The sequence below is a fragment of the Heteronotia binoei genome, chromosome 6, assembly GCF_032191835.1.
Source record: "Heteronotia binoei isolate CCM8104 ecotype False Entrance Well chromosome 6, APGP_CSIRO_Hbin_v1, whole genome shotgun sequence".
NCBI classification, from domain to species: domain Eukaryota; kingdom Metazoa; phylum Chordata; class Lepidosauria; order Squamata; family Gekkonidae; genus Heteronotia; species Heteronotia binoei.
This window is the reverse complement of record NC_083228.1, coordinates 102758867-102786069: the sequence shown is the minus strand read 5'-3', so window position 1 is coordinate 102786069 and position 27203 is coordinate 102758867. Positions and strand designations below refer to the sequence as shown.

The 27203-nt window shown below is 45.5% G+C and overlaps 2 protein-coding genes across 8 annotated transcripts in view; one reads left to right on the top strand and one right to left on the bottom strand.

The window, feature by feature from the left end:
• FBXO36 (F-box protein 36) overlaps window positions 1-22494 on the bottom strand; it is a 57838-nt gene extending 35344 nt beyond the window's left edge. Inside the window, exon 1 of the mRNA XM_060242284.1 lies at window positions 22319-22494. Within this exon, the coding sequence (XP_060098267.1) occupies window positions 22319-22414 (96 nt within the window). The 5' untranslated portion in view covers window positions 22415-22494. The remainder of the gene's footprint in view (window positions 1-22318) is intronic.
• A 409-nt stretch (window positions 22495-22903) lies between these two features.
• The window catches only part of TRIP12 (thyroid hormone receptor interactor 12), a 112327-nt gene continuing 108027 nt past the window's right edge, over window positions 22904-27203 (top strand). For all 7 annotated transcript variants that reach the window (XM_060242272.1, XM_060242270.1, XM_060242269.1 and 4 more), the window contains exon 1: window positions 22904-23055. The gene's annotated coding sequence lies outside the window, so the exon portion shown is untranslated. The remainder of the gene's footprint in view (window positions 23056-27203) is intronic.

Sequence of the window (27203 nt, the reverse complement as noted above, 5' to 3'; positions counted from 1 at the left end):
AGGCTAATGGGAAGGAATACAGCAGAGGAGGAAAACTATTTTCAGCTTCCATGGGCACTAAAGGACTTAGCTATGTTTTGGTAAGCATAACTTTCTGAGTCTGGCAGGGGGTGTTCTCAGGCTGAAAGGGCTCAGGGAGCCAACTAACACTGGCCATGCCTCCAGCACTGCCCATTACTATGCCAGCACAGGGGCCTATGCCTCGGTTGCACCACTGGCTGGCCACTGCTCCCATCACCAGCATCCACAAGTGACAGGGCACCTCAACAAACCTGCAATGATGTAAGTGCCGGTTACGCCAATGTAACTGAGACTTACACCAATGTAGGCGTAAGTTTGTTTCCAGAGCACTTTCACCTTCCCTCATGATAGCTCTATAAATCTGATAAAACTATGAACGATAACGTACTAGAAGAGAAATAGAGATACTGGGATATATCTGTATTGGGCTTTAAGTTGGGCTGCTCTGGAAGACAGAACAGAAACTTCGGTTGGTTTGGAATGCTGCAGCAACTACTGTCAGCAACTAACCAACAGGAACCTAGCCTGGTGGTGGAAAATGCCATCAGCTCACAGCTGACTTATGGCGACCCTATGTGGTTTTCAAGGCAAGAGACGTTCAGAGGTGATTTGCCATTGCCTGGCTTCATGTCATGACTCTGTATTACTTGATGGCCTCCCATTCAAATACTAGCCAGGACTGACCCTGCTTAGCCTCTGAGATCTGACAAGATCAGGGAGCATGGGCTTTCCAGATCAGGAATATCTTGCCTATCATAAAAACTCCTATATTAGGTGCCAGTTAGTTTCTGAGTTCAATTCAAGGTGCTGGTTGAGACCTTGCCTATCATAAAAACTCCTATATTAGGTTCCAGTTAGTTTCTGAGTTCAATTCAAGGTGCTGGTTGAGACCTTTAAAACCCTTTATGACCCAGGCTCCATTTATCTGAAGGACTATTTCTTCCCATATGTACTGGCATGGCAGCTGCAGTCCTCAGATTGCCACTCGCTAGTTGGCTCTCCCACACATACTTCAGGTAGCCTGCCTTGTATTAGTTCGTGTCTGTGCCTTTTCTACTGTAGCTCACACTCTGTGGAATAGGCTCCTAGAGGAGGTGAGGTGGGTGCTATCTCTAGAAATGTTTAGATAGCCGCCCTGAGCCGCCTCGGTGGAGAGGGCGGGATATAAATCGAATAAAATGAAATGAAAATGAAAGATAGTGCTCTATGGCCATTTAATGGGTATTTTTATGGGGGGAGAGGGTTATTTTGGATTCTGTTTTATTTGTTACGTTTTAAATTTTGATTTGCAAACCACCATAAGAAATGGTCAGATATAAATATCTAAATAAAAATAAATAATAACTGGTTCAACAAAAAGTTTGAGTCCAGTGGCACCTTTAAGACAACAAAGGTTAGTTCTGTGTATAAGCTTTCATATGCATGTTCACTTCAACAGATACATGCTTCATCAGATACATACATATTTCATGCACACAAAAGCTTATACTCAGAATTAAACTCTGTTGATCTTAAAGGAGCCACTAGACCCAAACTTTGTTCGGTTGCTTCAGACCGATATGACTACCCACCTGAATCTGGTTCAGCATAGACAGTTAAGTTTATATTATGGCACATTAATTAAAATATATATTTTACAAAATTTATATCCTGCCTTTCTGCCCTCACAAGGTCCACCAAGGCAACTAACAAATTACATCATAAAATCACATTTACATTTTTTAAAAAATATTTTAATTTAATTTTTTTTTAATTTTAAATCTACCCTACAAACAATGCACATTATTAACACCATTAAAAACAGAACTAAAATATACACAAAGTCATAAAAACAACAATTAAAAATTAGTCAGGGAGGAAGGATCACTGAGGAAATGTCAAACAAAACAGAAAAGTCTTCACTCACAAGTGGAAGATGGCAGCAAATGGGGGAAAGAACAGTTTTTGGCAACCCAATTTTCTGTCAAGTCAGTCCATGGGAAGACAATAAAATAACTCATCCATACTCACTTGTAGTGCCGACATATTCATAACTGTTAAACCCCCCATTAATTACACCCTTCAAGAGGTGCTCTTCCCTGACAGTGTATCAGCCTACCCTAAGGCCATTATGTTCAGGCTAACCATTTTGATGCAATGGTAAGGCTAAGAGAAGCTGGGATTCAGTAAACTCTGACAGGGCTCTGCGCTCTACAGTGTTGTGAAGGCTTCTGAGTGAGAGTGAGGAGTGGAGTATCAGGATGCAGTCCCAGGCACATGTACTTGAAGATTGTTCTGCTCAAATTAATAGAACTAAGTAAATATTAAGACAGACAAGAGAGTTTGGAGGCAGGGACAATCTTCTTGACATCCCAATAAGACTTCTGGTGGAAAGCTAGAAGTTCAGGTGATGCTCTAGAATTCAGTACTGTTGCAAAACTGAAAGCGGTGTTATATGCTGGCACAATGCCAGTAAGCCCTTTTAATTTCCCCCCTGCTGGCTTGTTAAACAGTGACAAGGAACAGGGGGCCCAGCTGGGAGGTCTCCCACTAAAGAGGGAGGCCTGCCCTCCATATTAAGATTTGGCTGCTGGATACAACCTCTACCACCACAATCTGCTCCCCAATTATGCCCTAGCCAATGAAGTCAAGTAGGCTTTTTATTTACCTCCAAGTCTTTCCTCTTTCCAGGAAGCAGTATGGACTAAGGAGACATAAGTCATAAGGTTTTGATATTCAGTGTGTCTTAAAGTGGGCCTAGAAACTTGTTTTGTTTGGTTATTTGATAGATTGGGTAATGGACTTGTGTGGATCCTGGTGAAACCTGGCTAGAGAAATAAACTTTCCAGACATTTATGATTCATATGCAAGGATAAGCTTTTGGCACTTTTTTGCAGTGAAATCAGTGAAATCAGCTAACACTTTTCTTCTAAATACTATTTTTCTATTTGAAGCGGAAAAAGCCAGAAAGAATGCAACTGGGCAAGAACTCATATGCTGTTTTTGTGTTCACTAATAAACAGCTGACTAAACTGTTCTGACACTGATGGTATATAGGATATACAGCAATATATACTAGTGCCCATAGACTGGCTGTTTGGAACGGAAGATTTGTATGACTTACTGTGAAGCTTCCTTCTTGGTGGACTGGCAGTGGATCGGTCCGAATTACTGGGTATAGGCTCCCCCTCCTCATCACAGGGTTGGGTCTTCCAATCGATCCGGGGGGGACTGGCCTATACCTTCCAACCTCGTCAGTCGTTTCCAAGCCGCAACTCCCCATATAGGGAACAAATTCCCCCAATCCTCCCCATTAATCATACTCCACAACTGATGAAAAACGAGGGGAACAAACTTTATTACGCTCAACTGCACCATACAAAAGGACAATTGACCGTAGAACAACAAAACACAGTACAGTAACTTACCCCAAGTACGGGCATAAGCTCCAGGATCCATCCCCAAAACCCAGGAAGCCGCTCAACCACTAACAGCAAGGGCGGGCTGGACTGACCCACTGCCAGTCCACTGAGAAGGAAGCTTTATGGTAAGTGATAAAAATCTTCCGTTCTCCGGTGGCCTGGTCAGTGGGTCGGTCCAAACTACTGGAACCTATCAAAGCTGTACATCCCAGGGTGGGACCGGCTTCCCTGTTTAGAGTGCATGCTGCAGCACATGCCTCCCAAAGGCAGCCTCTGCTGATGCCCACTTATCTACCTTATAGTGTTTGGTAAAGGTATGTACTGATTTCCATGTCGCGGCCTTACACACCACTTCCAGTGAAGGGAAAGACCTATACACTGCAGACGTGGCAGCACTTCTCAAGGAGTGTGCTGTGATCCCCTCTAGAAGGACCTGGCCTTATAAGCCAACACAGTGCATTCCCTCAACCATCTGCTCAGAGAGAAGGTGGAGACCTTCTGCCCCCAGGACACTTTACTGAAAGACACAAACATCGAATCAGATTTTCTCCAGTCTTTTGTACGCTCAATGTAATAACTAAGCGCCTGCTTCACATCTAAACAGTGCAACTCTCTCTCACGAGGAGATTTGGGATTAGAGAAAAAAATTCGGAAGCACTAATTCCTGCAATCTATGAAAAATGGAGTTGACTTTCGGAATAAAGGAAGGGTCCGGATTCAACACAACTTTGTCATTGTGAAAAACACAGAGCTCCTTATCCAACGATAGGGTCCTTAACTCCGACACCCTGCATGCCGTAGTGATCCCAACAAAAAAAAAAAGGGACTTCAAGGTGAGTTCTTTAACCCCACACAAGGCCATAGGCTTAAACGGGTGTCTACACAAGGCATTCAATACTACGTTTAATTTCCAGGAAAGAAACCGATGTACCTGGGGTGGTTTGAGAAGCGAAGAACCCCACAAAACCTTTTAATATGCGGATGCAAGGATAGTGCTTTATGTCTCCGCACCCCCTGGATAGCGGAAATGGCAGCCACTCGATGCCTCAGAGTGCTGGTGGACAGACCCTTATCCGTCCCCTCCTGTAGAAAACCTAGAACCCCTTGAACATTCACCTTCAATGGGTCCCACACCCTCTGGGCAGACCAAGAAGAAAAAACTTTCCAAGTGGTGTTACACACCCTGTTAGTGGAAAATCTACAAAACGCTAACATGGTGTCCACCACCTTCTTTGAATATCCTAGGCTTTCGAGCTGAGACCGCTCAACCTCCAAACTGTTAACTTTAACAATTCTGGCTGGGGATGTGACACAGTGCCCTGAGTCAGCAGATCCCCCCTCCCCAGCAGATGCCAAGGTGGCAGCACTGACAGCCTCAGGAGTTCCTGGAACCATGCTCGTCTCAGCCAGAAAGGAGCCACAAGTACTATCTCTGCCTTTAAATCCACCACCCTTTGAATCACCCTGGGCAATAGCTGAGTGGGCAGGAAGGCATACAGGAGCCCTGCTGGCCACTCTCTGCTGAGAGCATCGGTTCCCTCTGCCTCTCTGCTTTTGGTGAAAAATCTGTCCACCTGTGGATTCTCCGCTGTGGCAAACAGATCCACCAATACTGGCCCATATCTGTCCACTATCTGCCTGAATATCGCTCTGTGCAAGTTCCATTCCGTTTGATCTAGAACATGTCTGCTGAGCCAATCCGCTAGCAAGTTGTCCTTCCCTGGTACATGAACAGCCTTGATCGACAGAAGGTTGGCTTCCGCCCACTCGAAGAGTAACGCCGCCTCAAGTCCCCCCGTCGATTCACATACGCCTTAGTTGTGGAGTTGTCCATCTTGACCAGAACATGGTGGCCTACCAAAACTGTCTGTAGACCCATCGGTCCCAGCTGAATCGCTGAGCTCCAAAAAGTTGATGCTGCGTAGCGATTCTTGGTGCCCCCATTGCCCCTGGAGCATTTGCCCTTGCGAATGAGCCCCCCAGCCCCACAGACTGGCACCCATGGTCATGTGCACTCTCTGAAGCTCGCAGAGAGGGTGCCCCTGAAGGAAACAGGCAGGCTCCAACCACCAAAGTAACTGAGTCCTCACCTCCGATGGAAGGGTTACCAGTTTGTATAGCTTGCTCCCTATAACTTTCTGGAAGGGTCGGAAAAAAAGCTGTAAGGGTTGAGTATGAAACCTGGCCCAAAACAGTAGGTCCTGACATGAGACCAGCTGCCCTAGCACCTGTGCCAGGGTCATCACTGGTACCCTGTGTTGTTGTAGAACCTTTTGCAATAGGGAGCAGAGCTCCACTCTTCTATCCCCTGTCATAAAGACTCTGTCCATGGTTGTGTCTATCTGTACCCCCAGATGCACTAATCTCTGCGTGGGAACTAGATTGCTCATTTCCACATTCACTATGTGTCGCTGTAACATGGTCACGGCCCACTGAGTATCCTCCAGACACTGCCGGTAGGACTGCACCTTCACTAGGTTGTTGTCCAGGTATGGAAACAGAGACACCCCCTGCAGGCGCAGTTCCACTACCAGCATCACCAGAATCTTTGTAAAGACATGAGGTGATGATTTCAGGCCGAATGGTAGAGCCCGATATTGGAAGTGCTTCCCCGTGTAGGAAAAGTGCAGAAACTGCCAGTGCGATTCCCGAATGGGAACATGTAAAAAAGCCTTGGAGAGATCCAAAGAAGCCAGGAAATCCTATGGCTGAATGGCTAGCAACACCGACCTTAGAGTCTCCATCTTGAAGTGTCTCGTTTTGTTGAACCACTTCAGATCCAGAATGGTTCTGAAGTCCCCATTTTTCTTTGGCACTAAAAAAATTACGGAGTAAACCCCAAGACCCTACTGGGAGGTTGGGACCGACTCCACTGCCCCAATGTCCACCAAATGTTGGATGGCAGATAACATTGCCCCTGTGAGCAGTTCTGTCCTGCTTCCGCAGAACCCACCGAAAGTGACAGGGAGGAAGGGAGTGAAACTCGATGACGTAGCCCTGTGTCATGGACTCTAACGCCCATTGATCTTGTATAGACTGCTGCCAGATGTCTGCAAAGTGTGAGAGTCAGCCCCCTATCTTCCCGGTCACTTGTTGGATGGCATAGTCATTGGGACCCTCCTTTTTTTTTTTGGAGAGGGACTTGAAGCTCTGGTTGGACTTTGCGGAATAGTAGGACTTGGAATCTCGCCTCTTCTGTTGCCACTTCCCTCTAAAGGAACGAAAGGTCTAGAAGGCTTCTTAGATCTCGAAAGGAAGTAAAAGGCTTCCTGTGCTTTGCCTCTTTACCTTTAGAAGGAAGGACCTTCTTTTTGTCTCTGTTCTCAATGAGATACCTATCCAGTTCCTCACCGAATAACAAGGCACCCTTAAAGGGTATCGCTCCCACCTGTGCCTGGGCTGCAGCATGAACTTCCCAATTCCGAAGCCAAATATTGCGTCTAGCCGCCACATCACAGGCCATGGCTCTAGCTGCTTGCTGCATGGTATCTAAAGAGCCATCTGCCACAAAGGCAGCAGACAAGGCAATCTTCCTTAACTCATCCTTAAACTCTTTAGGGGCTCCACTATCCGCTGCCGCTAAGTTATTTGCCCAGGTGCACATAGCTCTGGCAAACAAGGAGGTCATCATGGAAGCCTTAATGGCCCAGGCTGATGCCTCAAATTCCTTGCGTAAGGCCTGCTCAATCCTCCTATCACATGGGTCCTTCGGTAGGCCATTGGTGTCCATATGTAGGACCGAATTGAAGATGAGACTAGTTACTGGATCATCTACCACTGGCAGTTTTAGTCTCTTGGTGGCTTGTGGAATTAAGGAATAAAGCTTAGAGAACACCTGTTGGGTGGCCTTGGGCTTGGCTGGGCGCTCCCATTCTGCTTTAACCATGGCAAAAAAGGCAGCTGGCAAAGGAATCCCTGTTTGAGAGCTACTCAGTTTAGGCATAATCTCTCCTGAACCTGTGGGCAGGTCAGGGTCCAACTCCTCCTTCTCCTTGGGAGTTGCCACAAAATTAAGGGTTCATAGAACCTTGGAGAGTAGCCTAGAATAGTATTCGAGAGGAAAGAGCCTAGATTGAACTGTAGAGGCCTGTTCCTCCTCGTCTGAGAGTTCCCCTTCCTCCCTATCAGAAAGCTGGTCAGAACACTCAGACTCCTCTGCTGAACTAGGCAAAGGCGAGTCTAAACCCAGATTAATTCTGCGCTTGGGTTGCCTTTCAAAGAGATCACTAGGACTGGGGTCTCTGTCTCTTTTCCTTCCCTGTTGTCTCGTCTTCAGGGCTGAAGAAGCAGAAGAGCCCAGCTGCTGCAAGAGGTCCTGCCCCAGTTCTTTTAACATCTCATTCTTAAGCCACTGAAGCAAGTTTGCTTTGGCATTGTCCCCAGAGAGATCTTGATTCTGTGTCTCTTGTGCCTGCTGAGAGGCTGAGACCCCTGAGAAGAGAGGCAGTTCAAACTCACTGGGGAAATTGCCTTTAGAACTAGCTGCCATTTTGTTGCCTCCATGCCTCACTGAAAACAAAAGTGAAAGTAGAAGGCAGTAAGCAAAAAGGGTGGGAAAAGGGCCCCCAAATGGAAGGCAGGTTGCCTCCACAACGCTCTCTACTGGCCATCAAGGCCTCCGCACTCTGGTGGCGCTTGTTCACCATCTGGCTTAACGAAGCACCCAGAGCTCTCAATCGTGAATAGGACTCTCCCCACTGCGATGCGCTTACACGACACAGTTCTGGGCTCCACTCGGTCAGGCCTGTGCTGCGTTGGTTCCTAAGACCTCCCCAGGGCTCCCGCCGGTATCCCCAACCTGGAGGGGTCTCTTCCCACTGCATTGCGACTTACCACGCCACAGTTTCCAGGACCTCTCAGCTCCTGTGCCGTTTCCCCCTGCTCTGTTCCTGTCGTATGAGCGAGGGAACAGAGCGTCACTGGGCTCTGCCGCCTCCGTCAGTTGGGTCTACTCACGAGTAGCCCACGGCATTTCGCCCTCATGCCGGTGTTGTTGGGGACCAACCCCTATGCTCCTGGCCTCTCAATATCTTCTCTGTCCGGATCCAACGCACTTTCTTTTAGTGCGTGAAAGAAGAGCCGTCCTGCTTTTTGCAGGGCCAGAATGAACTGACGAAGTTGGAAGGTATAGGCCACTCCCCCCCCCGGATCGATTGGAAGACCCAACTCTGTGATGAGGAGGAGGAGCCTATATCCAGTAATTCGGACCGACCCACTGACCAGGCCACCGGAGTACTGTTTTGCTAAATGAAGATATGGATATATGATATCACAAGCTGAGACAGACTGATTTGGCACAAAGTCTGAAGAAGTCAGATGAATATTCAGTATGCAGAATCCTCATGTTGCCCTGAGGAGGATACTGGCTGAACCAGCCAGTGAAAATCTGAAGATCTCACACGCTTACTGAAATCTTTTTGCCCAAAGTTGAGAATCAGCCTCAATATACAAATGATGTTGAATTCTGTGATAAGCACAAACAATAACTGTAATGTGTTTTATGACTGATTATCATGACTTTTACATTTACAATCAAAGCAAGAATAAGCAGCCTATATTAATTATGGTCAAATATAATGGAAACAAATATTTCAAAAAGAAAAATTATTCAATCAGCAATGAAGAAATTGTTACCATTATTCTATAGAGAAAGTTGTTCTGTAGTGGTCTTAAAAAAAACTTAAGAATATCTGCCAGAATTAAACAATTACCCATTCAGTAAGAAGATCACAGCTTAGTTACTCACTAAAATCAAAAGCAGCCTATGGACTATAAGGCCAAATAAACAATTATTTTTAACAAAGCATAATGAAGAAGGATGAACAGAAATAAGAGGTTCAGATTTTATCTTAATCGTATCTGGTTTACACAACCTTTCCAGTACAACACAAGTCTTTGAAAGTTATTTTTCATTTTAGAGTCTTCCAGAAGTTTCAGGACCTTTTGTGAGATTTCTATGAATCAGTTATCAGGAAGTTTCCCAGTAGATTGTTTTGTTTTTAATTTCAGAAACTTCTGAAAGCTGGAGGACATTTTGTAACCATGTTGGTTTGCACTGGTAGAGCAAGGTTCAGGTCCAGTAGCACCTTTATCAAGATTTCCAGGGTATAAGCTTTTGAAAGCTAAAGCTCCCTCCATCAAATACAAATGGGAAACCTTAGTTCACAGGGTGGGTAGCAATGTTAGTCTGTCTGTTTCAGCAGAAAAGAGTCCATTAGTACCTTAAAGACTAACAAAATTTAGGGTAGGGTAGCTTTAATGAGTCAGTGTTAACTTATTCAGATACAGCTAGAATGTGAGTCCATCTGTTCTATATATTAGAAAGTGGAGTGATTACAGATGCCAAATGTTATCAGCAGGCAAATGACAATAGAATGTCTGACTGCAGAGAGGTAGTAGGTGTGGAGAAATCAACATTGGTAGTGAGACAGCAAACCTAGATCTCCATTCAATCCAGGTGGATGCATTATCTTGAGCTTTGTCATCAGTTGCAATTCAGCACTCTCTCTTTCTAATCTCCCTTTGAAATTCCTTTGTAAAATAACTGGTGCTTTTAGATCAGCAACTGAATGTTCTGGAAGATGAAAATGTTCCTCCATAAAATGTGTGAGGTCAGAAAGGTGGGGTGTAAGTTGTGTAAAATAAATAAAGATGGTATGAAAACAGCCCATAGCCAGGTGGGGGGCTGTGGGGGCACTGCCCCAAACTTCCAGGCTGGCCAGGGCACAGCCTGCTTTTTATCTCTTTTTTTGGGCCATGTCTGAGCCAGTGATGCAACATCAGTGACAGTTGGAGCTGGGAGAGTTGAGCAGGGCACAGTGCACTGCTGCAACAAAAACAGCAGACAGAGAGGAGGGAGATGGAGGAGCAGGAGGCGGAGGAAGCTGTGTAGAATGGGCTGGGGTGGGGATGGATGGAGCTGCTGGTTACGAAGTGCTAGAGTGGGGAAAAGGGAGGTGGAAGTAAACTTCCTGCTTGCATGCAAGGCACAGTCCCTTCTTGACTCCAAAGTTTTATGGTTGAGTGCCTTGACTTGGCCACTTTCAGAGATTCTAGCTTTTGCTCCTACCCCAGAAAGCTTCTGTGAAGCAATAAGCCCCACAGTGAATTGGAAAAGGTGCCCCCCTGACTTTTCAAATCCTGGCTATGGCCCTGGATGAAAATATGTTAAGAACATAAGAAGAGTCCTGCTGCATCAGACCAGTGATCCATCTAGTCTAGCATCCTGCCTCACACAGTTGCCAACCATTTCCTCTGGAGGCCAACAACAGGGCACAGAGGCTCCTGTTGCCTCTTGGCTCTGGGATTCAGGGGTCTAGAGCCTCTGAATGTGGAGGTTCCCTTTAGTCACCATGGCTAGCAGCCATTGATAGACTTATCCTCTATGAATCTATCCAACCCCCTTTTAACGTTGTTTATTCCTATGACCATCAATAGATCCTGTGGCAGCAAATTCCGTGTTTTAATCACTCTCTCTGTAAAGCAGTATTTCCTGTTGTCTCTCCTGAACCTACTGCACATCAACTTTACTAAATGTCCTTAAGTTCTAGTATTTTGGGAGAGGGGAAAAAAATTCTCTTTGTCATCTCTCTACTCAGGGTTGGCAAGAAGCCTGGCACTAGCCCAGTCTCTGCCTCATGCATCATTTTCTAAATCTCTATCATGTTCCCCCTTAGTTGTTCCTTTTCTAAACTGAAAAGTCCCAGCCTTTCCTTATAGAGAAGGTGCTGCAACCCATTAATAATCTTCGTTACCCTCCTCTGTACTTTTTTCAGCTCTGCAATGTCCTTTTTGAGATACAGTGACCAGAACTGTACACAGTATTCCAAATAAGGTCACACCATAGCTAGGGGTATTACAATATTGGCTGTTTTATTCTCAGTCCATTTCCTGATTGTCCCAGTGTGCATCATCTTACACATACTAACACTGAACTTCATTTGCCACACTGTCACCCACTCACCCAGTTTGTGGAGAACCTGTTGGAGCTCTTCACAGTCAGCCTTTGTTTTCACCATCCTGAATAATTTTGTGTCATTTGCAAACTTGGCCACTATGCTACTCACGCCTAGTTCTTGATAATTTATGAATAAAGTAAATAGTACTGGCCCTAATACCAACCCTTGTTGGATCCCACTGCTTACCTACCTCCACTGTGAGAACTATCCATTGATTCCTACTCTTTGCTTCTGGTCATTTAACTAGTTTTTAATCCATAAGAGCAAAAATTCTCTTATCCCGTGACTGCTAAGTTTACTCAGGAGTCTTTGGTGAGGTACCTTACCAAAAATATATAATGTCTACATGTTTATTCACTTTCTCAAAGAACGCCAAAAGGTTGGTGAGGCAGGACTTCCCTTTGCAGAAGTCATTATATTTCCCTCAGCAGGCTTTGTCCCTCTATGTGCCTAACAATTCTATCTTTGATTACAGTTTCTACTAATTTGCCTGGCACAGACATGAGGCTGACTGGCCTGTAATTTCCTGGTTCCATTCTGGATCCCTTTTAAAAAATTGGTGTCACAGAGGGTGGCCATAATATCTGCAGGCCAGCCAGGGACACCTCGAGGGGGGGAGGAATGTGTGTGCATGCACGCGCAGCGTGCGCGCGCCGCCAGAAACAGGAAGTGACGTCACTTCCGGCGACTTCATGCCACCGCCGGAAACAGGAAGTGACATCACTTCCTGCGAGATCATTTCCCCCGTGCCACCTGCCGGAAGCAGGAAGTGACATCACTTCCTGTGACATCATTTCCCCCCAAATGACATCATTTCCCCCAAATGCCACCTTCATCACTTTCGGGGTATGGATCCCCCAGTGGGGTGGGCTCCCGACTCCCTCCGCCGGCTGTTTCTGATAGCCCTGCGCCCCCTCTTTCATTTGATATGTGTCCCGTGCAGGTGCCACCCTCCCACAGGGAGATGCCGCAAAATGAGCCCCCTTGAGGCTTATGGCGGCAGGGCTCAGGGGAAGCGAGCTAGACTGCTGTTCTTTTGAGGGGTTATAGCCCGTCCCTGTGGCATCGGTCCCATCGTTGTGGGACCCAGGGGGCCGGCACAGCGGCCCGCTGAAGCAGCCTGTCGGTCACTTCCAGGTTCCTGTCCTGCATCTCGACCTGTGTTATTAGTGACAGGCTGCTTCGGCGGGCCGCTGCGCCGGCCCCCTGGGTCCCACAATGATGGGGCCGATGCCACAGGGACGGGCTCGAAACACTCTATAACCCCTCAAAAGAACAGCATTCTAGCTCGCTTCCCCCGAGCCCTGCTGCAATAAGCCTCAAGGGGGCTCATTTTGCGGCATCTCCTGGCGGGAGGGTGGCACCCGCACGGGACACATATCAAATGAAAGAGGGGGCGCAGGGCTATCAGAAACAGCCAGCGGAGGGAGTCGGGAGCCCACCCCACTGGCGGATCCACACCCCGAAAGTGATGAAGGTGGCGCAGATAGAGCCAACAGAGCAAAAAAGGGTGGAGCAGAGGGAGGATGACTTAGCCCACCCCCATCAGGAAGGAAGGAAGGAAGGAAGGAAGGAAGGAAGGAAGGAAGGAAGGAAGGAAGGAAGGAAGGAAGGAAGGAAGGAGGGAGGGAGGGAGGGAGGAAGAAAGGAGGGAGGGAGGAAGGAAGAAAGGAAGAAAGGAAGAAAGGAGGAAGGGAGGAAGGGAGGAAGGGAGGAAGGGAGGAAGGGAGGAAGGAAGGAAGGAAGGAAGGAAGGAAGGAAGGAAGGAGGGTGGCACCCGCACGGGACACATATCAAATGAAAGAGGGGGCGCAGGGCTATCAGAAACAGCCAGCGGAGGGAGTCGGGAGCCCACCCCACTGGGGGATCCACACCCCGAAAGTGATGAAGGTGGCGCAGATAGAGCCAACAGAGCAAACAAGGGTGGAGCAGAGGGAGGATGACTTAGCCCACCCCCATCAGGAAGGAAGGAAGGAAGGAGGGAGGGAGGGAGGAAGAAAGGAGGGAGGGAGGGAGGAAGGAAGGAAGAAAGGAGGAAGGGAGGAAGGGAAGGAAGGAAGGAAGGAAGGAAGGAAGGAAGGCCGCCCCCTCCGCTTTTGGCCCCCTCCCTCCCTGCCTGCCTCGGGGGGGGGCTTACTGTCTCGCAGGGCGCGAGTGGCGGCCTCCCCTCCGGGCGGGCGGGCTGGCCAGGAGGCGCAGCAGCAGCAGCACGAGGAGGAGCAGGAGGCGGCGGCGGGCGGCCCCTTCCCGGGCGGCGATGCGGTGGCTGGTGCTGGTGGCACCAGCGGCCTCCTCACCGCTCGGACCCCCTTCCCCCTCGCCGGGGCAGCCGCAGCCAGGCCGCTGGGCCTGCAGGGAGGGCGGGGCGCCGGCGGCCTCCTCGCCGCTCGGACGCCCTTCCCCCTCGCCGTGGCAGCCGCAGCCAGGCCGCTGGGCCTGCAGGGAGGGCGGGGCGCCGGCGGCCTCCTCGCCGCTCGGACGCCCTTCCCCCTCGCCGTGGCAGCCGCAGCCAGGCCGCTGGGCCTGCAGGGAGGGCGAGGCGTCTCGGCGACCTCCTCGCCACTCGGACCCCCTCCCCCCGACCCGGGGCCTCCCGCCACGCCGCCACAGGCGCCGCCGGCCCACCTCCTGCTCCGGCCACCGCTGCCGCCGCCATTGTCCCGCCGCCGCCTCTGCCGCGCTGCCTTCCCCGCCCGCGCGGTCCGCCGGCTCCTCTCGCTGGCTAAACCGGGACTTCTAATGGTCCCGGGATAGCCAGCACGGGAGGCGGGAATTTGGAGGCAGGAGCGGGACTTTCCCGGGCAACCGGGACGATCTGGCCACCCTACGATTTGCTACTCTCCTGGTACAACAGCTGAATTTAGTGATAGGTTACATATACGGGTTAGTTGATCTTATATCTGAGTTCCTTAAGAACTCTCAGGTGTAAGCCATCAGGACCTGGAATAGCTAATATAACAATATAAGAGGAATTAAGCTCCTTCCTGTATGACATAAAAAACCCTATTTGTACGACACTACTGTCATCCTTAAACTTTTAAATGTCATTCCATTTCATTTAAATAGTGCTTGCTTCATAAAGCATCATTTAAGTAGTATGGAGTGGCACTGAAATTGATGAAAAAGAAAACAGTGTGCAACAGTAGCTAGATTTTTAGGTTTGGATGTGGGAGGCTGGTGAAACGTTCCTCAGTTTTTTGAGGCAACCCCAAGCAAGTTGTTATCTCTCAGTATGACCTACCTCACAGTGCTTTTGTAAAGCTCACTGTCACTTTTAAGTTATTTGGAGGAAAGGCAAGACTTCAGTGAAACAGGCAACAATACAGCTTTTTTCATTTCACTGCACAAATTATACAAGTAAAAAAAATATACAACTATGCAAACTTGTGTATATAGATTTAAAATACAGGATATAATCAAGCAGAATAATTTAAATGACTGCAACAGAATATCTGCAAGTATTTATTTATTCAGAAAAAATGGGTAAGAAACAACCCATTGAGACTTTGATAGATTTTTAATATATTGTTAAATAAATCTGACAAAATCTACATATACTCAAGAAAATACAAGGGAGACTTAATGGGAACAAAGAGTGTTCCATAGGCACTATTCATTAGCAGTAGGTAAATGTTCTACATGTTACATTAAGAAACCATATGCCTGGCCAAATAGAGTAGGTGACAGATGTAATATTAATTACACATTCAGTAGAACATTCTCTAGTTACATTTCCATCATTACTGTCCTAGTCTAATTAGGCAGTGGATGCATAAGACAACTTCTTTTTGTCCCTTCTTGTCTCACCCACAATGAGTGGTTGATCTTGCTCTCAAACTAACCTCACCATCTGGAGCAACCTCCTTGCATTAACTGACTTCCATCCCAATTTTTTCATATCCCTTTTTTCTTTATGACTCACTACCATTCATAGTCACATGCTATCGAAGTTTTTCTGCTTTTGTTACTTTATGCTGATCATTTTGTCCTTTATAGCAGTCAAGTATGACCAGATATTATTGAAGATTTTGGGGAAAATCTTTAATAAATAAAATTGGCATTGATTACCATAGCCCCCCCACCCCGACAAACAATTATGTTTACCAGAGACATTTAGACAACAAAGAAAGCTGCCTGGGGGCAAACCTATTTTTATTACTGCTATCACACACACGGAGAGAACACTACCTTGCATATTTTTTCCTAATCAAATGATTAGGAAACTTCTGTTTTATGACTGGTCAGTCATTTACAGTGATGATCAGGGGTCGTTTTGTAGAAAAACAGGTGGTGGAGCTCATTAGCATATGCCCCCCCAGCCAAAAGCAACCCAATGCAAGAAAGGAGTGCCCTGGGTGAGTGAGGCCTGCTTGGGCTGGCTAGAGATCTGTGTGTGGGTCAAAAGATCAGCAAATCACCTGCTGCCCAAAATCACATAAGAAATGGAGAAAGGGTGGTGCGGGCTTCTTCAGGTGTTAATGAGGGCTGCTGTGGCCATGGCAAAGCCCCTGGTGGCTGGCTGGCTGCCAGCTCACCTAATCCAGGGATTGTTAAACAGCTGCACCTACTATTTAATGGACAAGGTAGGTGGGGAGGCAGAGAAGGAACCATCTGAGAGGTTCAGGAGCTGTGCTCCTGTGAGCTCCTGCTGAATCTGAGGCCTGGTGATGATAGGTCTTATGAAGTTGATTCTATTCATAATTATTTCCCTTTGTTTTCCGAATATCAGTCAATTTTTGTTACAGTCACAGACCAGCCAAAATTAACATACAAAATCATCAGCACATGTATACAATAAAATTTCAAAGCCACATAGTAGTGGTTAAGTGTGCGGACTCTTATCTGGGAGAACTGGGTTTGATTCCCCACTCCTCCACTTGCACCTGCTGGAATGGCCTTGGGTCAGCCATAGCTCTGGCAGAGGTTGTCCTTGAAAGGGCAGCTGCTGCGAGAGCCCTCTCAGCTCCACCCACCTCACAGGGTGTCTGTTGTGGGGGAGGGAGATAAAGGAGATTGTGAGTCGCTCTGAGACTCTTCGGAGTGGAGGGCGGGATATAAATCCAATATCATCATCATCTTCTTCTTCTGATTTCAATAATGCAGACATAATGAATTAAAAAAAAGACTTAACGCCAGATGCTTCCTTGCTGATCATGCTGAGATGCAAAATTTGGCTACCTTAAAGATGGTTTCATTAGAACAATCTGAAAAGAGGAGGGAAATTTAAAATTCATCAGGTCTGCCTTGAAAATTAGATAAGATTGGATTTATGTAGACATACAATAACACATGGTTCACTGTTTCAAGGGTGTCCAGCTGGCAGGAAGAAACACATTGAGAGTAATGTTCCCTCTAAGCTGAGTTAGTGTGAGCTAACTCAGTTTTTTATCCTCTTGCTCACACATTTTTGTCTTACCTCAGGAAAAATGGCCCCAGAGCAAACTAACTTATGCAGTAGCTCACATGGTAGAATTTTTGTTCACAAGACTCCACAGCTTAGAGGGAGTATTGATTGAGAGTAAGAGCTGATGGCAAAGCTATAAAGCAGGCCAGAGTAAATGTTTTCAGAAAACAGACTACTAGTTAAATACTGTGTTCAAAGGCTTCTTATTGTGTAAAAACATGAGATTGAAGAAGCTGACAAGTATTTCCCATTGCTTCCTTTATTCAAGAAAGCACATAGGGAGCTGACCAGCCACTATGCAGGCATGTTCCATAAATGGTGCAACCTGAAACTATGCTGGCAGAGCAATCCAGCATTGCTGAGCCATGGCTAAATTGTGGCATTATGATGTTGGGACCCCCTGCCAGAGCATTGCCAGCGCAACCCCCTACATTGGTAAGCGAAAGACTGGGATCCAGAGACATGTCAGGAATTAGCTGATTTCCTAAAACACCCCAATCTGGAAACACTCCCTGGTACTGGCATAGAGCTACACAGTCATGCAACATAACTCATATGTACCCACTGAGTCCAGGAACAGTCCCCCCAATGCTTCATGGGTCCTGAAGTCCAAAGGAGAACAACTGGTGCCACAGCTTGCACCCACTGCCCCCTAGCTGATCCCTCACTCCCTCTACTGAAGCTAATGACAGCTTGCTTCTGGCAACCAATATAAGCCCCTGTATGTGTGCTACATTGATTGGTTCCATGATCATAGGACTTAGCATCCTGCACCAAGTTGGAAGTTCAAACACACACAGGGAATGGGCACACCATACAGGAGCACAGCAAACTGAAAGTACAGAGCTGGGTTGGGCTGGAATCAGCTGCAGAGGGCCAGCAGAACCCAGAAGCCCTGAATCCCCACTCAGAGGTCACTCTGTGCTACCACAAGGATATTCTCTGGATTCTTCCCACAGGCACATTGACCCAGACTGGCCAAGAAGTAGCCCAACAGCAAAACTCTGAGTCAACAGCCATGACTACCAACCAAAGAGTGCAACTGACCCCCACTGCACTGGCCACCCATTGAGGTTGTAGTGGGGAGGAATGATTTCCTTTCCCTGGGCTTGAAGAAAGGGGAGGAGATCTAGGTAGGCTGCCTGATTGGCTGAGGGGAACAGGGAGTTCCTAAGTCCTTGGAAAACTTCCAAATAAGAAATGGACTGGAGGTTTCTAAGGATATAACTAAGATACATGGGGAAAGTGTTCCTACCCAAGTCTGGTGAACAAACATTGCCTGGGAGTTCTGTGCTTTCCAGGCAAATGCGGGTTCCATTTGGACTGGGACCATAGCATGAGGAAAGAGGGGACAAGCCTCCCCCCATTTTTCTGACTTGAAATGGCCTTGGGGAACTTCTATTTACCCTGTGGACAAAATTTAATGTGTACTGATGAGCTACATCTTAAGCTTCTTAAGTGGAGCAAATAGCAGCTGCCAAAGGCCATTTCAAATCAGGGAAACAGTTCCAGAAGGAAGGCTTACGTCCCCACACTCTCAAACCAAATTGGACCTCTATGTGTATCTGAAACCACATATCTCTCCAACCACATCTGTCAGCCAGACCCAGGGACTTACTTGGCAAAAATGTATAATGTAGTTGCGCCCTGAGTGGGAAGAAAGCATGGAAGATGCAGGAGATATGTGAAACTGTGGAATGTTCTTGGTTTATGGTTTGGAGTACTGGGACTATTACATCCTAACTACTTCATTACTCTCCATATATATTTTAGTATATGGGACATTGCTCCATGCGACAGCTCCTACTCCGACAATTTAAAAAAATGTACAAGCATAAAGTTTAAGATTCCAACCACAAACATTTCCCCATAAATGTTATCAGGATAAATATAAAATATCATGACTTGCCATAGTAAAAAGTCTTGAGGAGAGAATGTATTATTTTTACTAATTAAGAGGTATTAAAGTGAATGGCTGTTAGTACTACAATTCTTTTATAAACTGAACAACATTTTTCTTCAGATAAATGTGAAATAATACTGGGAAATTAACAGTGGAATCATAAACAGAGTTGTACCATTTTAAGCCTGTTGAAGTCAATGGACAGAAAAGGGTAGAACACTGTTTAAGGTTGTTTCATCTCTTCAGCAATAAGCTGAAACTTGCTTGTTTGTTAAACTGAAAGCCTGAAGTGATGATGACCACCTAGGTTGATCAGGAAAAGTGGTGCTGCTGGTTGTTAAAAGAAGGCAAAGGAAAACTATCATTGATATAGGCCAGCAATCCACAAATTATGGTGAAGGCCCCAAGGGAAGGAAAGAAAATACTTGGGAGGAATGTGCATGTGTGCATACATTTTATCATGTATGTTAAATTGTTAGCTGCCTTGGTGGCCTTTGTAAGGGCAGAAACATAGGATATAACTGTTGTAAATAAATAAGTAGAATGTGCAAAATTTATGAGCAAAGATCTTGCAGCAAGCACAGCAAAGGGTTATAGTCACTAACTGCTATAAGTTTGTGAACTTGCAAAGAGATGGCTGCTGATTGGAGATGTGAAAACAACTGGAAAAGTTAGAGATAGGAGGAGCATTGTTCCTATTGCCCTCCCTTCTGGACTAAAACAGAATTTTAAAAATACAACTTTTATAGGCTTGCTCTTTCAGGATAGAGTTATTTAACAAAACACTTTTCAGTTTACATAGTTGATTTGTTTTGATTAAATTTCATGAATATGCTAAACAATACAATTTTACATGCTAGTGAAAGTGTGTAGCAGAAATGCTCAGTCCCAGTTAAAGAGAAAATTTGACCACCTCTAAAATTCAGAGCAACTATGGATACCCTTGATTCAGTTTGTTTGCTGGAATATCAATATAATAAGGAATAATTACTAAAAATGTGGGATAGGGAAATAAAAACATGAATAAAGAAGATATTGGATTTATATCCCACCCTATACTCTGAATCTCAGAGCAGTCACAATCTCCTCACCCCCTCCCCCCAACAGACACCCTGTGAGGTAGGTGGGGCTGAGAGAGCTTTTACAGCAGCTGCCTTTTCAAGGACAACTCCTGCAAGAGCTATGGCTGACCCAAGGCCATTCCAGCAGCTCCAAGTGGAGGAGTGGGGAATCAAACCTAGTTCTTCCAGATAAGAGTCCACACACTTAACCATTACACCAAACTGGTTCTCAGTAATTCATTCAAGTGCTATTAGCATTACACAGAGAAATAATTAATGTACATCATATTATAATTTTATTATATCATATATCTCCCTATGGATTTCTAAATTTTGTAATTTACTCAGTGAGAAAGGTGTACTATAAATAAATAAAATCACTAAATCCTAACATTAATAAGTATATATTTCAACAGACTTTAGATATCAATCCTATAGTTTGTACATTAACAGAAACAGCAAAGTTGAGTTACTCATAGGATGCATAAAGCATTTGTACTTCCTCCCAGGCCCTTCAGCCCAAATTGTGTAAACTCTCAGGAGCTTGAGCAGGCTAATTTTGCCTCCACCCCCCTTTTTCCTTTGATTGCATCTCAGCTGCTCTCAACATTCTGTGCTTCCTAGGGCATATTAATTCCTCATCAAGCTCTGTTCTGAGGAAGCCCCCCTCCACTGTTATTTAACATTTATCTTTTTCACCTCTGGGAGTCTCTTGAGCATGAGGCAATCCCCTACCTTATCTGTGCTTCATTCTCCTATTTTCATGATTGGCATTACACATGCAGTTTACTATTACAAATATGATTCATTGTGTTCTAAAAAGATTTTCTAATACAATGAAGGTACTTGCAGTGTCTTTTCATTGTCATGTCAGCTCCACATAGGTTTGTTGAGAGAATATATAAACAGAAGTTATCTTCAAGACACTGTTCTTAAGCATAGTTTCACATATACTCTTGCTGTGATTACCAATATAGACAGTATTTTTATTTATTTGTTTATCAAAACACTTGTACACAACCTTTCTTTCTTATAATGGGAGCTGAAGGTAGTTTGTATCAATATTGTAAAAAAAAATCAGTATATAACATACTAAAATGTAATAAATGACTAAAAATTATTTTAAAGATAACACTGCCATCCTAAAATCACTTGTTGCTACTAATTAAGAATCAAAGGGACTCTGCCTTACACACCTGCCTAACGTTCAGGTGCTATTTGTTTCACAGAGCTGGAGCCACCATTGTATGTGACTATGAACACACCACAGTTACTTTATGTGGGAGATGGAATTACAAGAATATGCTATCCCATATAATATAATTAGAGCCCAGCTGGTCTATAGATACAGTTTATAGTACAGTTTATGTACAACCCTACTAAATGCTCAGCTGTTATAATTTTCCATTATAGTCTTAAAGCTCAAAGCTGTGGCTTTTTTCCATATGCAGATCCTTTCAATGATGTCTTTCAGTGCTCTGCATTGAACTTTGAGAGCAAACCTAAAGGAGCTTCCAGTTCAGGGATGCTCTTACTTTCATTAGCCATTATAAGCTTGTTTTCTTGCACCTTGTAGATCCTTACAAAAGACTTCAGCACACATGCTTTCCAACACTCCAGGCCTTAGGAGTAAGTAAACAAAATATGGACAAAATACATTTACTCATTTTCAAATAAACTTACTTCCAAGCAACAATGCTACAAAGCAAAGAGTAAACATTCTCCATGTTGTTCAACAGTCATCCCCCTCCATCTCAGTAAGTAGTTCTTTTCACAAAAAATGGTTAATCCTAATCTGTTTTCTTTTCTGCTTCTTGTGCTGGTTTCTCAATATACATTGTTATATTGAATTTAGCTGACATTGCTCTAATCACCTTAAAAACTAACAAGCAGACTTCTGTTCATTTTGAATGCAACAGACTAACATGGTTACCTCTCTGGAATTATGGCCATTTTATTACTCCTTTTATTGGGGAGCTGTTATTGTTATTATCAGTATCATTATTATCATCATTATTAAATTGAAGCCACTCCAGAAGGCTTCAGGTGAGGAGCAGGAAAAAATGATTATCTGCTCCCTCTTTGGGTCAACAGTATAAGCAAAGGATCAGGCGATAAACTTGCAATAGAGTTTGCTGGGGAGGGGGATACTTAAGCTTATACCATTTTATGCCTATTGAAGCATTTTACATTTCTTTTTTGAAATTTAAAAAAAAACCCCACCCGCTCAAGGCAGCATACATAGCTACTCACCCACATTTTATCCCCACAAGAATCCTGCGAGATTGGTTAATCTGAAAATTTGGTTGAAGAATAGCTAAACAGGAATACCTTCAATGCATGCATGACTTGATGACAGCATCTATTTTATTTGTAGATTACCTAAAGTTCTAGCATCCATAGTTAAAAGGATTAAGCAGTAGCAATGTGAAATCTTCACTCGAGAGCAGGAATAACGGTCTAATTCAGTATGAAACGCAGTTATGCGTACTTTGCTCCCTTTCGCGTCTTTCTTCCAAAGACAGAGAAAAGGATCGACCACGGATTTATTACAAGTAAAATCTACTCACGCTCGTTTGATTCACGAGGAGCTGATAGAAGTCCTTGCTGGGCGCCGGGGCTTGTCCACGTACCTCAAACAAAACATCTGGGAGAAGAGACGCCATTTTAGGACGCCAGCAGCTAGTAGCTATGGCAACCAGGAAGGGGCGGGCATACGAAGAGGTCACGGGAAGCCCTCCCTCTCTCTTAAAGGAGACGCAGTTCTTAATGCTTCAAGTCAACGGGGCTTTACTGTCGCAACGACGGGAAGAAGCCCCTGAATTGCCACGGTTGAAGAAGACAAAACCAGCTCCGTGGACACCACCTGTGGCCTTGCTGACCCACGGGGAATAACGCCTGCGTTCACCCCGGGGGTGACGACCCCGGCGGAGGGATACCTCTTTTTCATCCAAGGAACGTCTGAGACAGGCGGAGGGGGACGGGAAGGATAGAACTGCCGTCGATACGAAGGGAGGGGGCTGCCGGCTAAGCAGCAGGGAGCGCCTAGGCGGCTAGGGGCAGAGCACCCGCTGCTGGCGAGGGGGGGGGAGAGCGGGGCCCCGGGCCCCCCTGGGGGTTAAGTAGTCCCCAGCCTCCCCCTACGCCGCTGGAGGGGGTACGGGAGCGGAAGTAGACGGCGCACTGATCGGTGCTGCGGCTTCAGCTGATAATTGAAGGGAAGAGGCGCCGGGCAGGACAGAAAAAGAGCCGGAGCCGCTGAGGAAGCACGAAGCGCTTTTGCGGAGGCCGCGTCGGGACAAACTAGGTACTGTGGGGCTCTCTGGTTGGTGGGGCGCGGGGGGCTTGTTTTTGTCGTCTGCGCTTCTAGGGGGAAACAGATCACCTCCCCCCGTCCCTTGTTAGGCTCCAAAGTGGATGGAGGGGTTGTCATGAACGGGGTTGTTGTGTGGAGCATGCCAGCGAAGGCTTGTCGTTGGGGTAGGCCTGGGGCCCGTGGGGGGGGGGAGTAGGGGGAGGGGACAACGATATGGCAGTGGTGATTATTTGAGGCCCTTGGACGGGCTTGAGGAAGTCCTTCACCTACAGGAAAGATTTTTATCTCGCTGGTGGGGAGTGATAAATATCAGGTTCTTCCCATGGGGAGGGGAAAAAAAAGGAGTGGTGAAAGAGGAGCCAGGGTGGCAGAAATGGAGCTGACAAAATGGCCAAACGGCTGCTTGACTCTTATCGTGATTCAGCCTTTCTTTTTTCTCTCCCCCCCCCCCACCCCCGGTTCAAACCAAGGAGTGTTAGTGTGGCCAGTTTGCTCCCCCACCTTCACGCCTGTGTCCACAGGAACACAGAACACACGTATCTTCTCCCCCCCTCCCCTTTGTGGTTTGGGCCTAGCTCTTTCCTCCTCCCCCTCCACTGGTTAAGATTAGCTTTGACTGCTAAATACAAAAGGACAGTGTCAGTGTTGACACTGCACCCGATTTGTATTCGCTCCGGCTCGGTTTCTCTCCGCTCTCGCCACGGTTTCCCAAGGGGACTCTATATATGGTGTGTTATTTACTTGATGAAAGCTCTGCCGTGAACCCCTTTGAATGCACATGAGAGCGCGGGGGAGCAGACAGTCCAACCCCTTTAGCTAAATAACGACAACAACAATAAAACAGAAGAAATGCTAAATGATCAGGTGCCTCCATATTGGCCAGCCTTTGGGGGGCCGGGAGGAGGGGGGGAAAGCTGCACTCTACTAAGCGTAAAAAGGGTGCTTGTTTAATCTGGTCCCGCTTGGTCCTGAATCCCAACGCCGAAGCAGATTGTTTTCACCCCTGTAATTTTAGAGCTGGTTCTCGTCGCTGGGGCCTTCGAGAAGAGACTGGCTTGTGGCTTGTTTGCATAACGCGTCGTATTGAGACATTCACATTCTTCTGTTCTGCCCATCCTTGTCCTCACCCCCCAACCCGACGTCTTTCGAGTCGCTGCCGACTGGTCCGGGACTAACAGTCAAACGGATCTCGCGGCTTCCACCAGCTTTCTAGGCCGATCGGCTTGCCCTACAACTTTTATTGTTCCTTCCTCCAAATGGCCTGTTGGGGTGGGGGAGGTTAATCGCAGCGGGGTTTTAAAACATCAGGAATTCGAAAAAGTTTAGATTAGGAGCAAGAAAACATTAGGGTGGGGAGAGTGGAAAGTTTTGTCAAGGGCTTTAGGGAAAAACACCGATGTATGGAACAAAGGTCCTGTCTGTATTACAGAGGCCTACATGTTAGGCCTGACTGTGTCGCATTTACTCAGAGGAAAGAAATGAAAGCTTGGCGTGGGTTTAAATGTATTTCATGTCTGGCATACATTTCAGGAACGCTCCTAGCGTTTGTTTTCAGGTTGGTTTTGACAGTATAACCATATACCAGTGATTCTTGTTCTGGCTTTCTTAATGTAAGCAGTCTTAATATTCTCCATCTTTTTCATCAGTAGCATGTATTGATCTAATATTGATTTAAGGCCACATCCCATTCTTCTTTGACAAACTGATTTCCCTAACACTGACTTCATGTAGATATCGACTTTTGTGACAGTATCAGGCCTGTCATTTAAAAAAAAGACAAAGGGGATTAAAAGGAAGAGCTAGATTCTCTGTGTCAAAGAAGGTGGGACCTTACAATCCATAATAAAGGAGTTGTCTTCCAAACAGGGTCATATTTCCTTTTGGGATTGGAGAGGTGTGTGTGTGCATGTGCTTTTGAAAGCTGGGGCTTAGGCACTATTGCCTGCATATTTTGTATAGGAAAATCCTTTTCCAGATTTTGTCCTTACTATATATCAACTTTGTGAGTTGAATAAAGATTTCTTTTTTTAAAAGTACTTCGAATGTAGTAGAAATTAGCTGCATTTTAAAAGTCTGATAACTTTAGATCACAGTAGTTGTAATCACCATTAATATGTGTATATATTTAAGAAGGAATCTTTGATTACTTCAACAATTTAAATTAGTTTATTTATCGTTTGGATCGGATCCCATGGAAGATTGTATCTGGTGAGGTTGTGTGTGATTTTACATTGACTTCCTATCCCATTGCAGATTTCCAGTCCCCCCCCCTGCTAATTCTGTGCCCTAATAATGGTATTTTGATGGGCATTTTGGGTTTCAGAAGGGGGGGGGTAAGATAGTTACACTTTATGGACAGGTATCCCTTCTGTCTGCTGAAACCTCTGCAGGATCAAAACTTTTGCCTACAATTCTGGGCACATGGGAGTAAACTCCATTTACAGCACTGGGACTTACTTATGAGGAAGCATGGTTGGTGTGAGGCTGGAAGTTGTATACTTAAACTTGAAAACGGGACTACTGTCACTTTCCAAAATTGCAGATGTAACCTGCTAAGTGAAATGAGAGCATTTAGGGAATCCTATGCTTGTTTGGAATAAGCCCCACTGAACGAAGTAGTACTTGTATATGAGCAAGCATGTACAGGATCAGGCTATGTCCTTCAGGGCCTTTTAAGTACACACCAGCACTTATTAATAGCACTTCATTTTCTATAGCTCTTTTTAAGACATAAAGTTGTCTAAAGTTTCTGGAAAAAAGTGCTATGTACAAGGTAACTGGGATTATGGGGGGAAGGGTGAGAAATAGCAGAAACCATCTCTAGGATGGTGTTTTTTTAGTACATGACTACCAAGAGTTGACAGGTGTTCTGTCTACTCCAGTTGTTTCAATAGCCTGATAATTTTTAATGTCTTTTTCCTCCTGTGTTCTTACCTCTATTCAGCTTTTTTTGTTTATTATCTGTGCAGTTACTTGCCATATATAGAACTGCAGCTAGTTAAGTAGCTACAAAGCTACCACTGTAGTATAGAAACTATAACTTGCAGTTTTATAGAAACCACAATAATTGTTCTTATTTTATTTGATTTCATTTTAATTGCAGATGTGACCAGCTAAGTGAAATGAGAGCCAGACTCTATCAAAGGAATCCTATGTTTGTTTGAAATAAGCCCCACTGAACAAAGTAGTACTGGGAATCTAGCACACACTAGCTATAATTTGCAGTCTTACAGAAACCACAAGAATTGTTTTTATTTTATATATTTTTGCTGTCAAGTCACAGCTGACTTGTGGTGACCTCTGGTGGGCTTTTCAAGGCAAGAGATGTTCAGAGATGGTTTGCCATTGCCTGCCTGTGGGTGTTTTTTGGTGGTCTCACATCTAAATACTGCCCAAGGCAGACCTTGCTTAGCCTCCGGGATCTGACAAGATGAAGCTAGTCATTATGTAAGACTTGTAGGTTATTTTAAATATAAAATGGGCAAAGTATATGAGAGGTGGAATGCAAATAATACCAGTATTTGAAAGAGTAAGAATTTGTGATGCTGCTTCATACAGAGTTGGTCCATTAGTCCATCAGTCTTGTCTACTCCTTGATTGTCAAAAATAAACAGCAGGCCTGTGGCACCTTAAAAGCCTAACAAAATATTATTTCAGCAAAAACTTTTGTGGACTTGAGTCTACTTGTGTGAACTTCCACAGCAGCTGCTACGTGAGATTGTTTGTTTTAACTGGAGAGTCCTTGGTTTGAACCTAGAACCTTCTATAAGCAAAGCAGGTCCTTTATCACTAAGCCATGTTCTCTCCCAGAAAGTGGTACCTCATAACAGTGAATTGTTGTTTCTTGTTATAAGTAATAATTGGGCTGGTGTTGAGGGGATATGTCTTTGGTGTCTAAGATTGCGGGTGGCACATAAGAGTTAGAAAATAGTGTTCTATAACAGAGTCAGTACTTGTCTTCCATGTGGTGTAGGGTCGTGGAAAAGAATGTGTCTGAGAGCCAAATTGTGACATGGGGAAGGGTCTTTGCAAAATAGTTAAATGAGCAACTTTATATAGGTTTCCCTTATGAGCACCTGTAATCTCTCTTTGCTTGAAATAAAAGGATACCTTAAAATGGACAGCTTCCACTAAGGCTC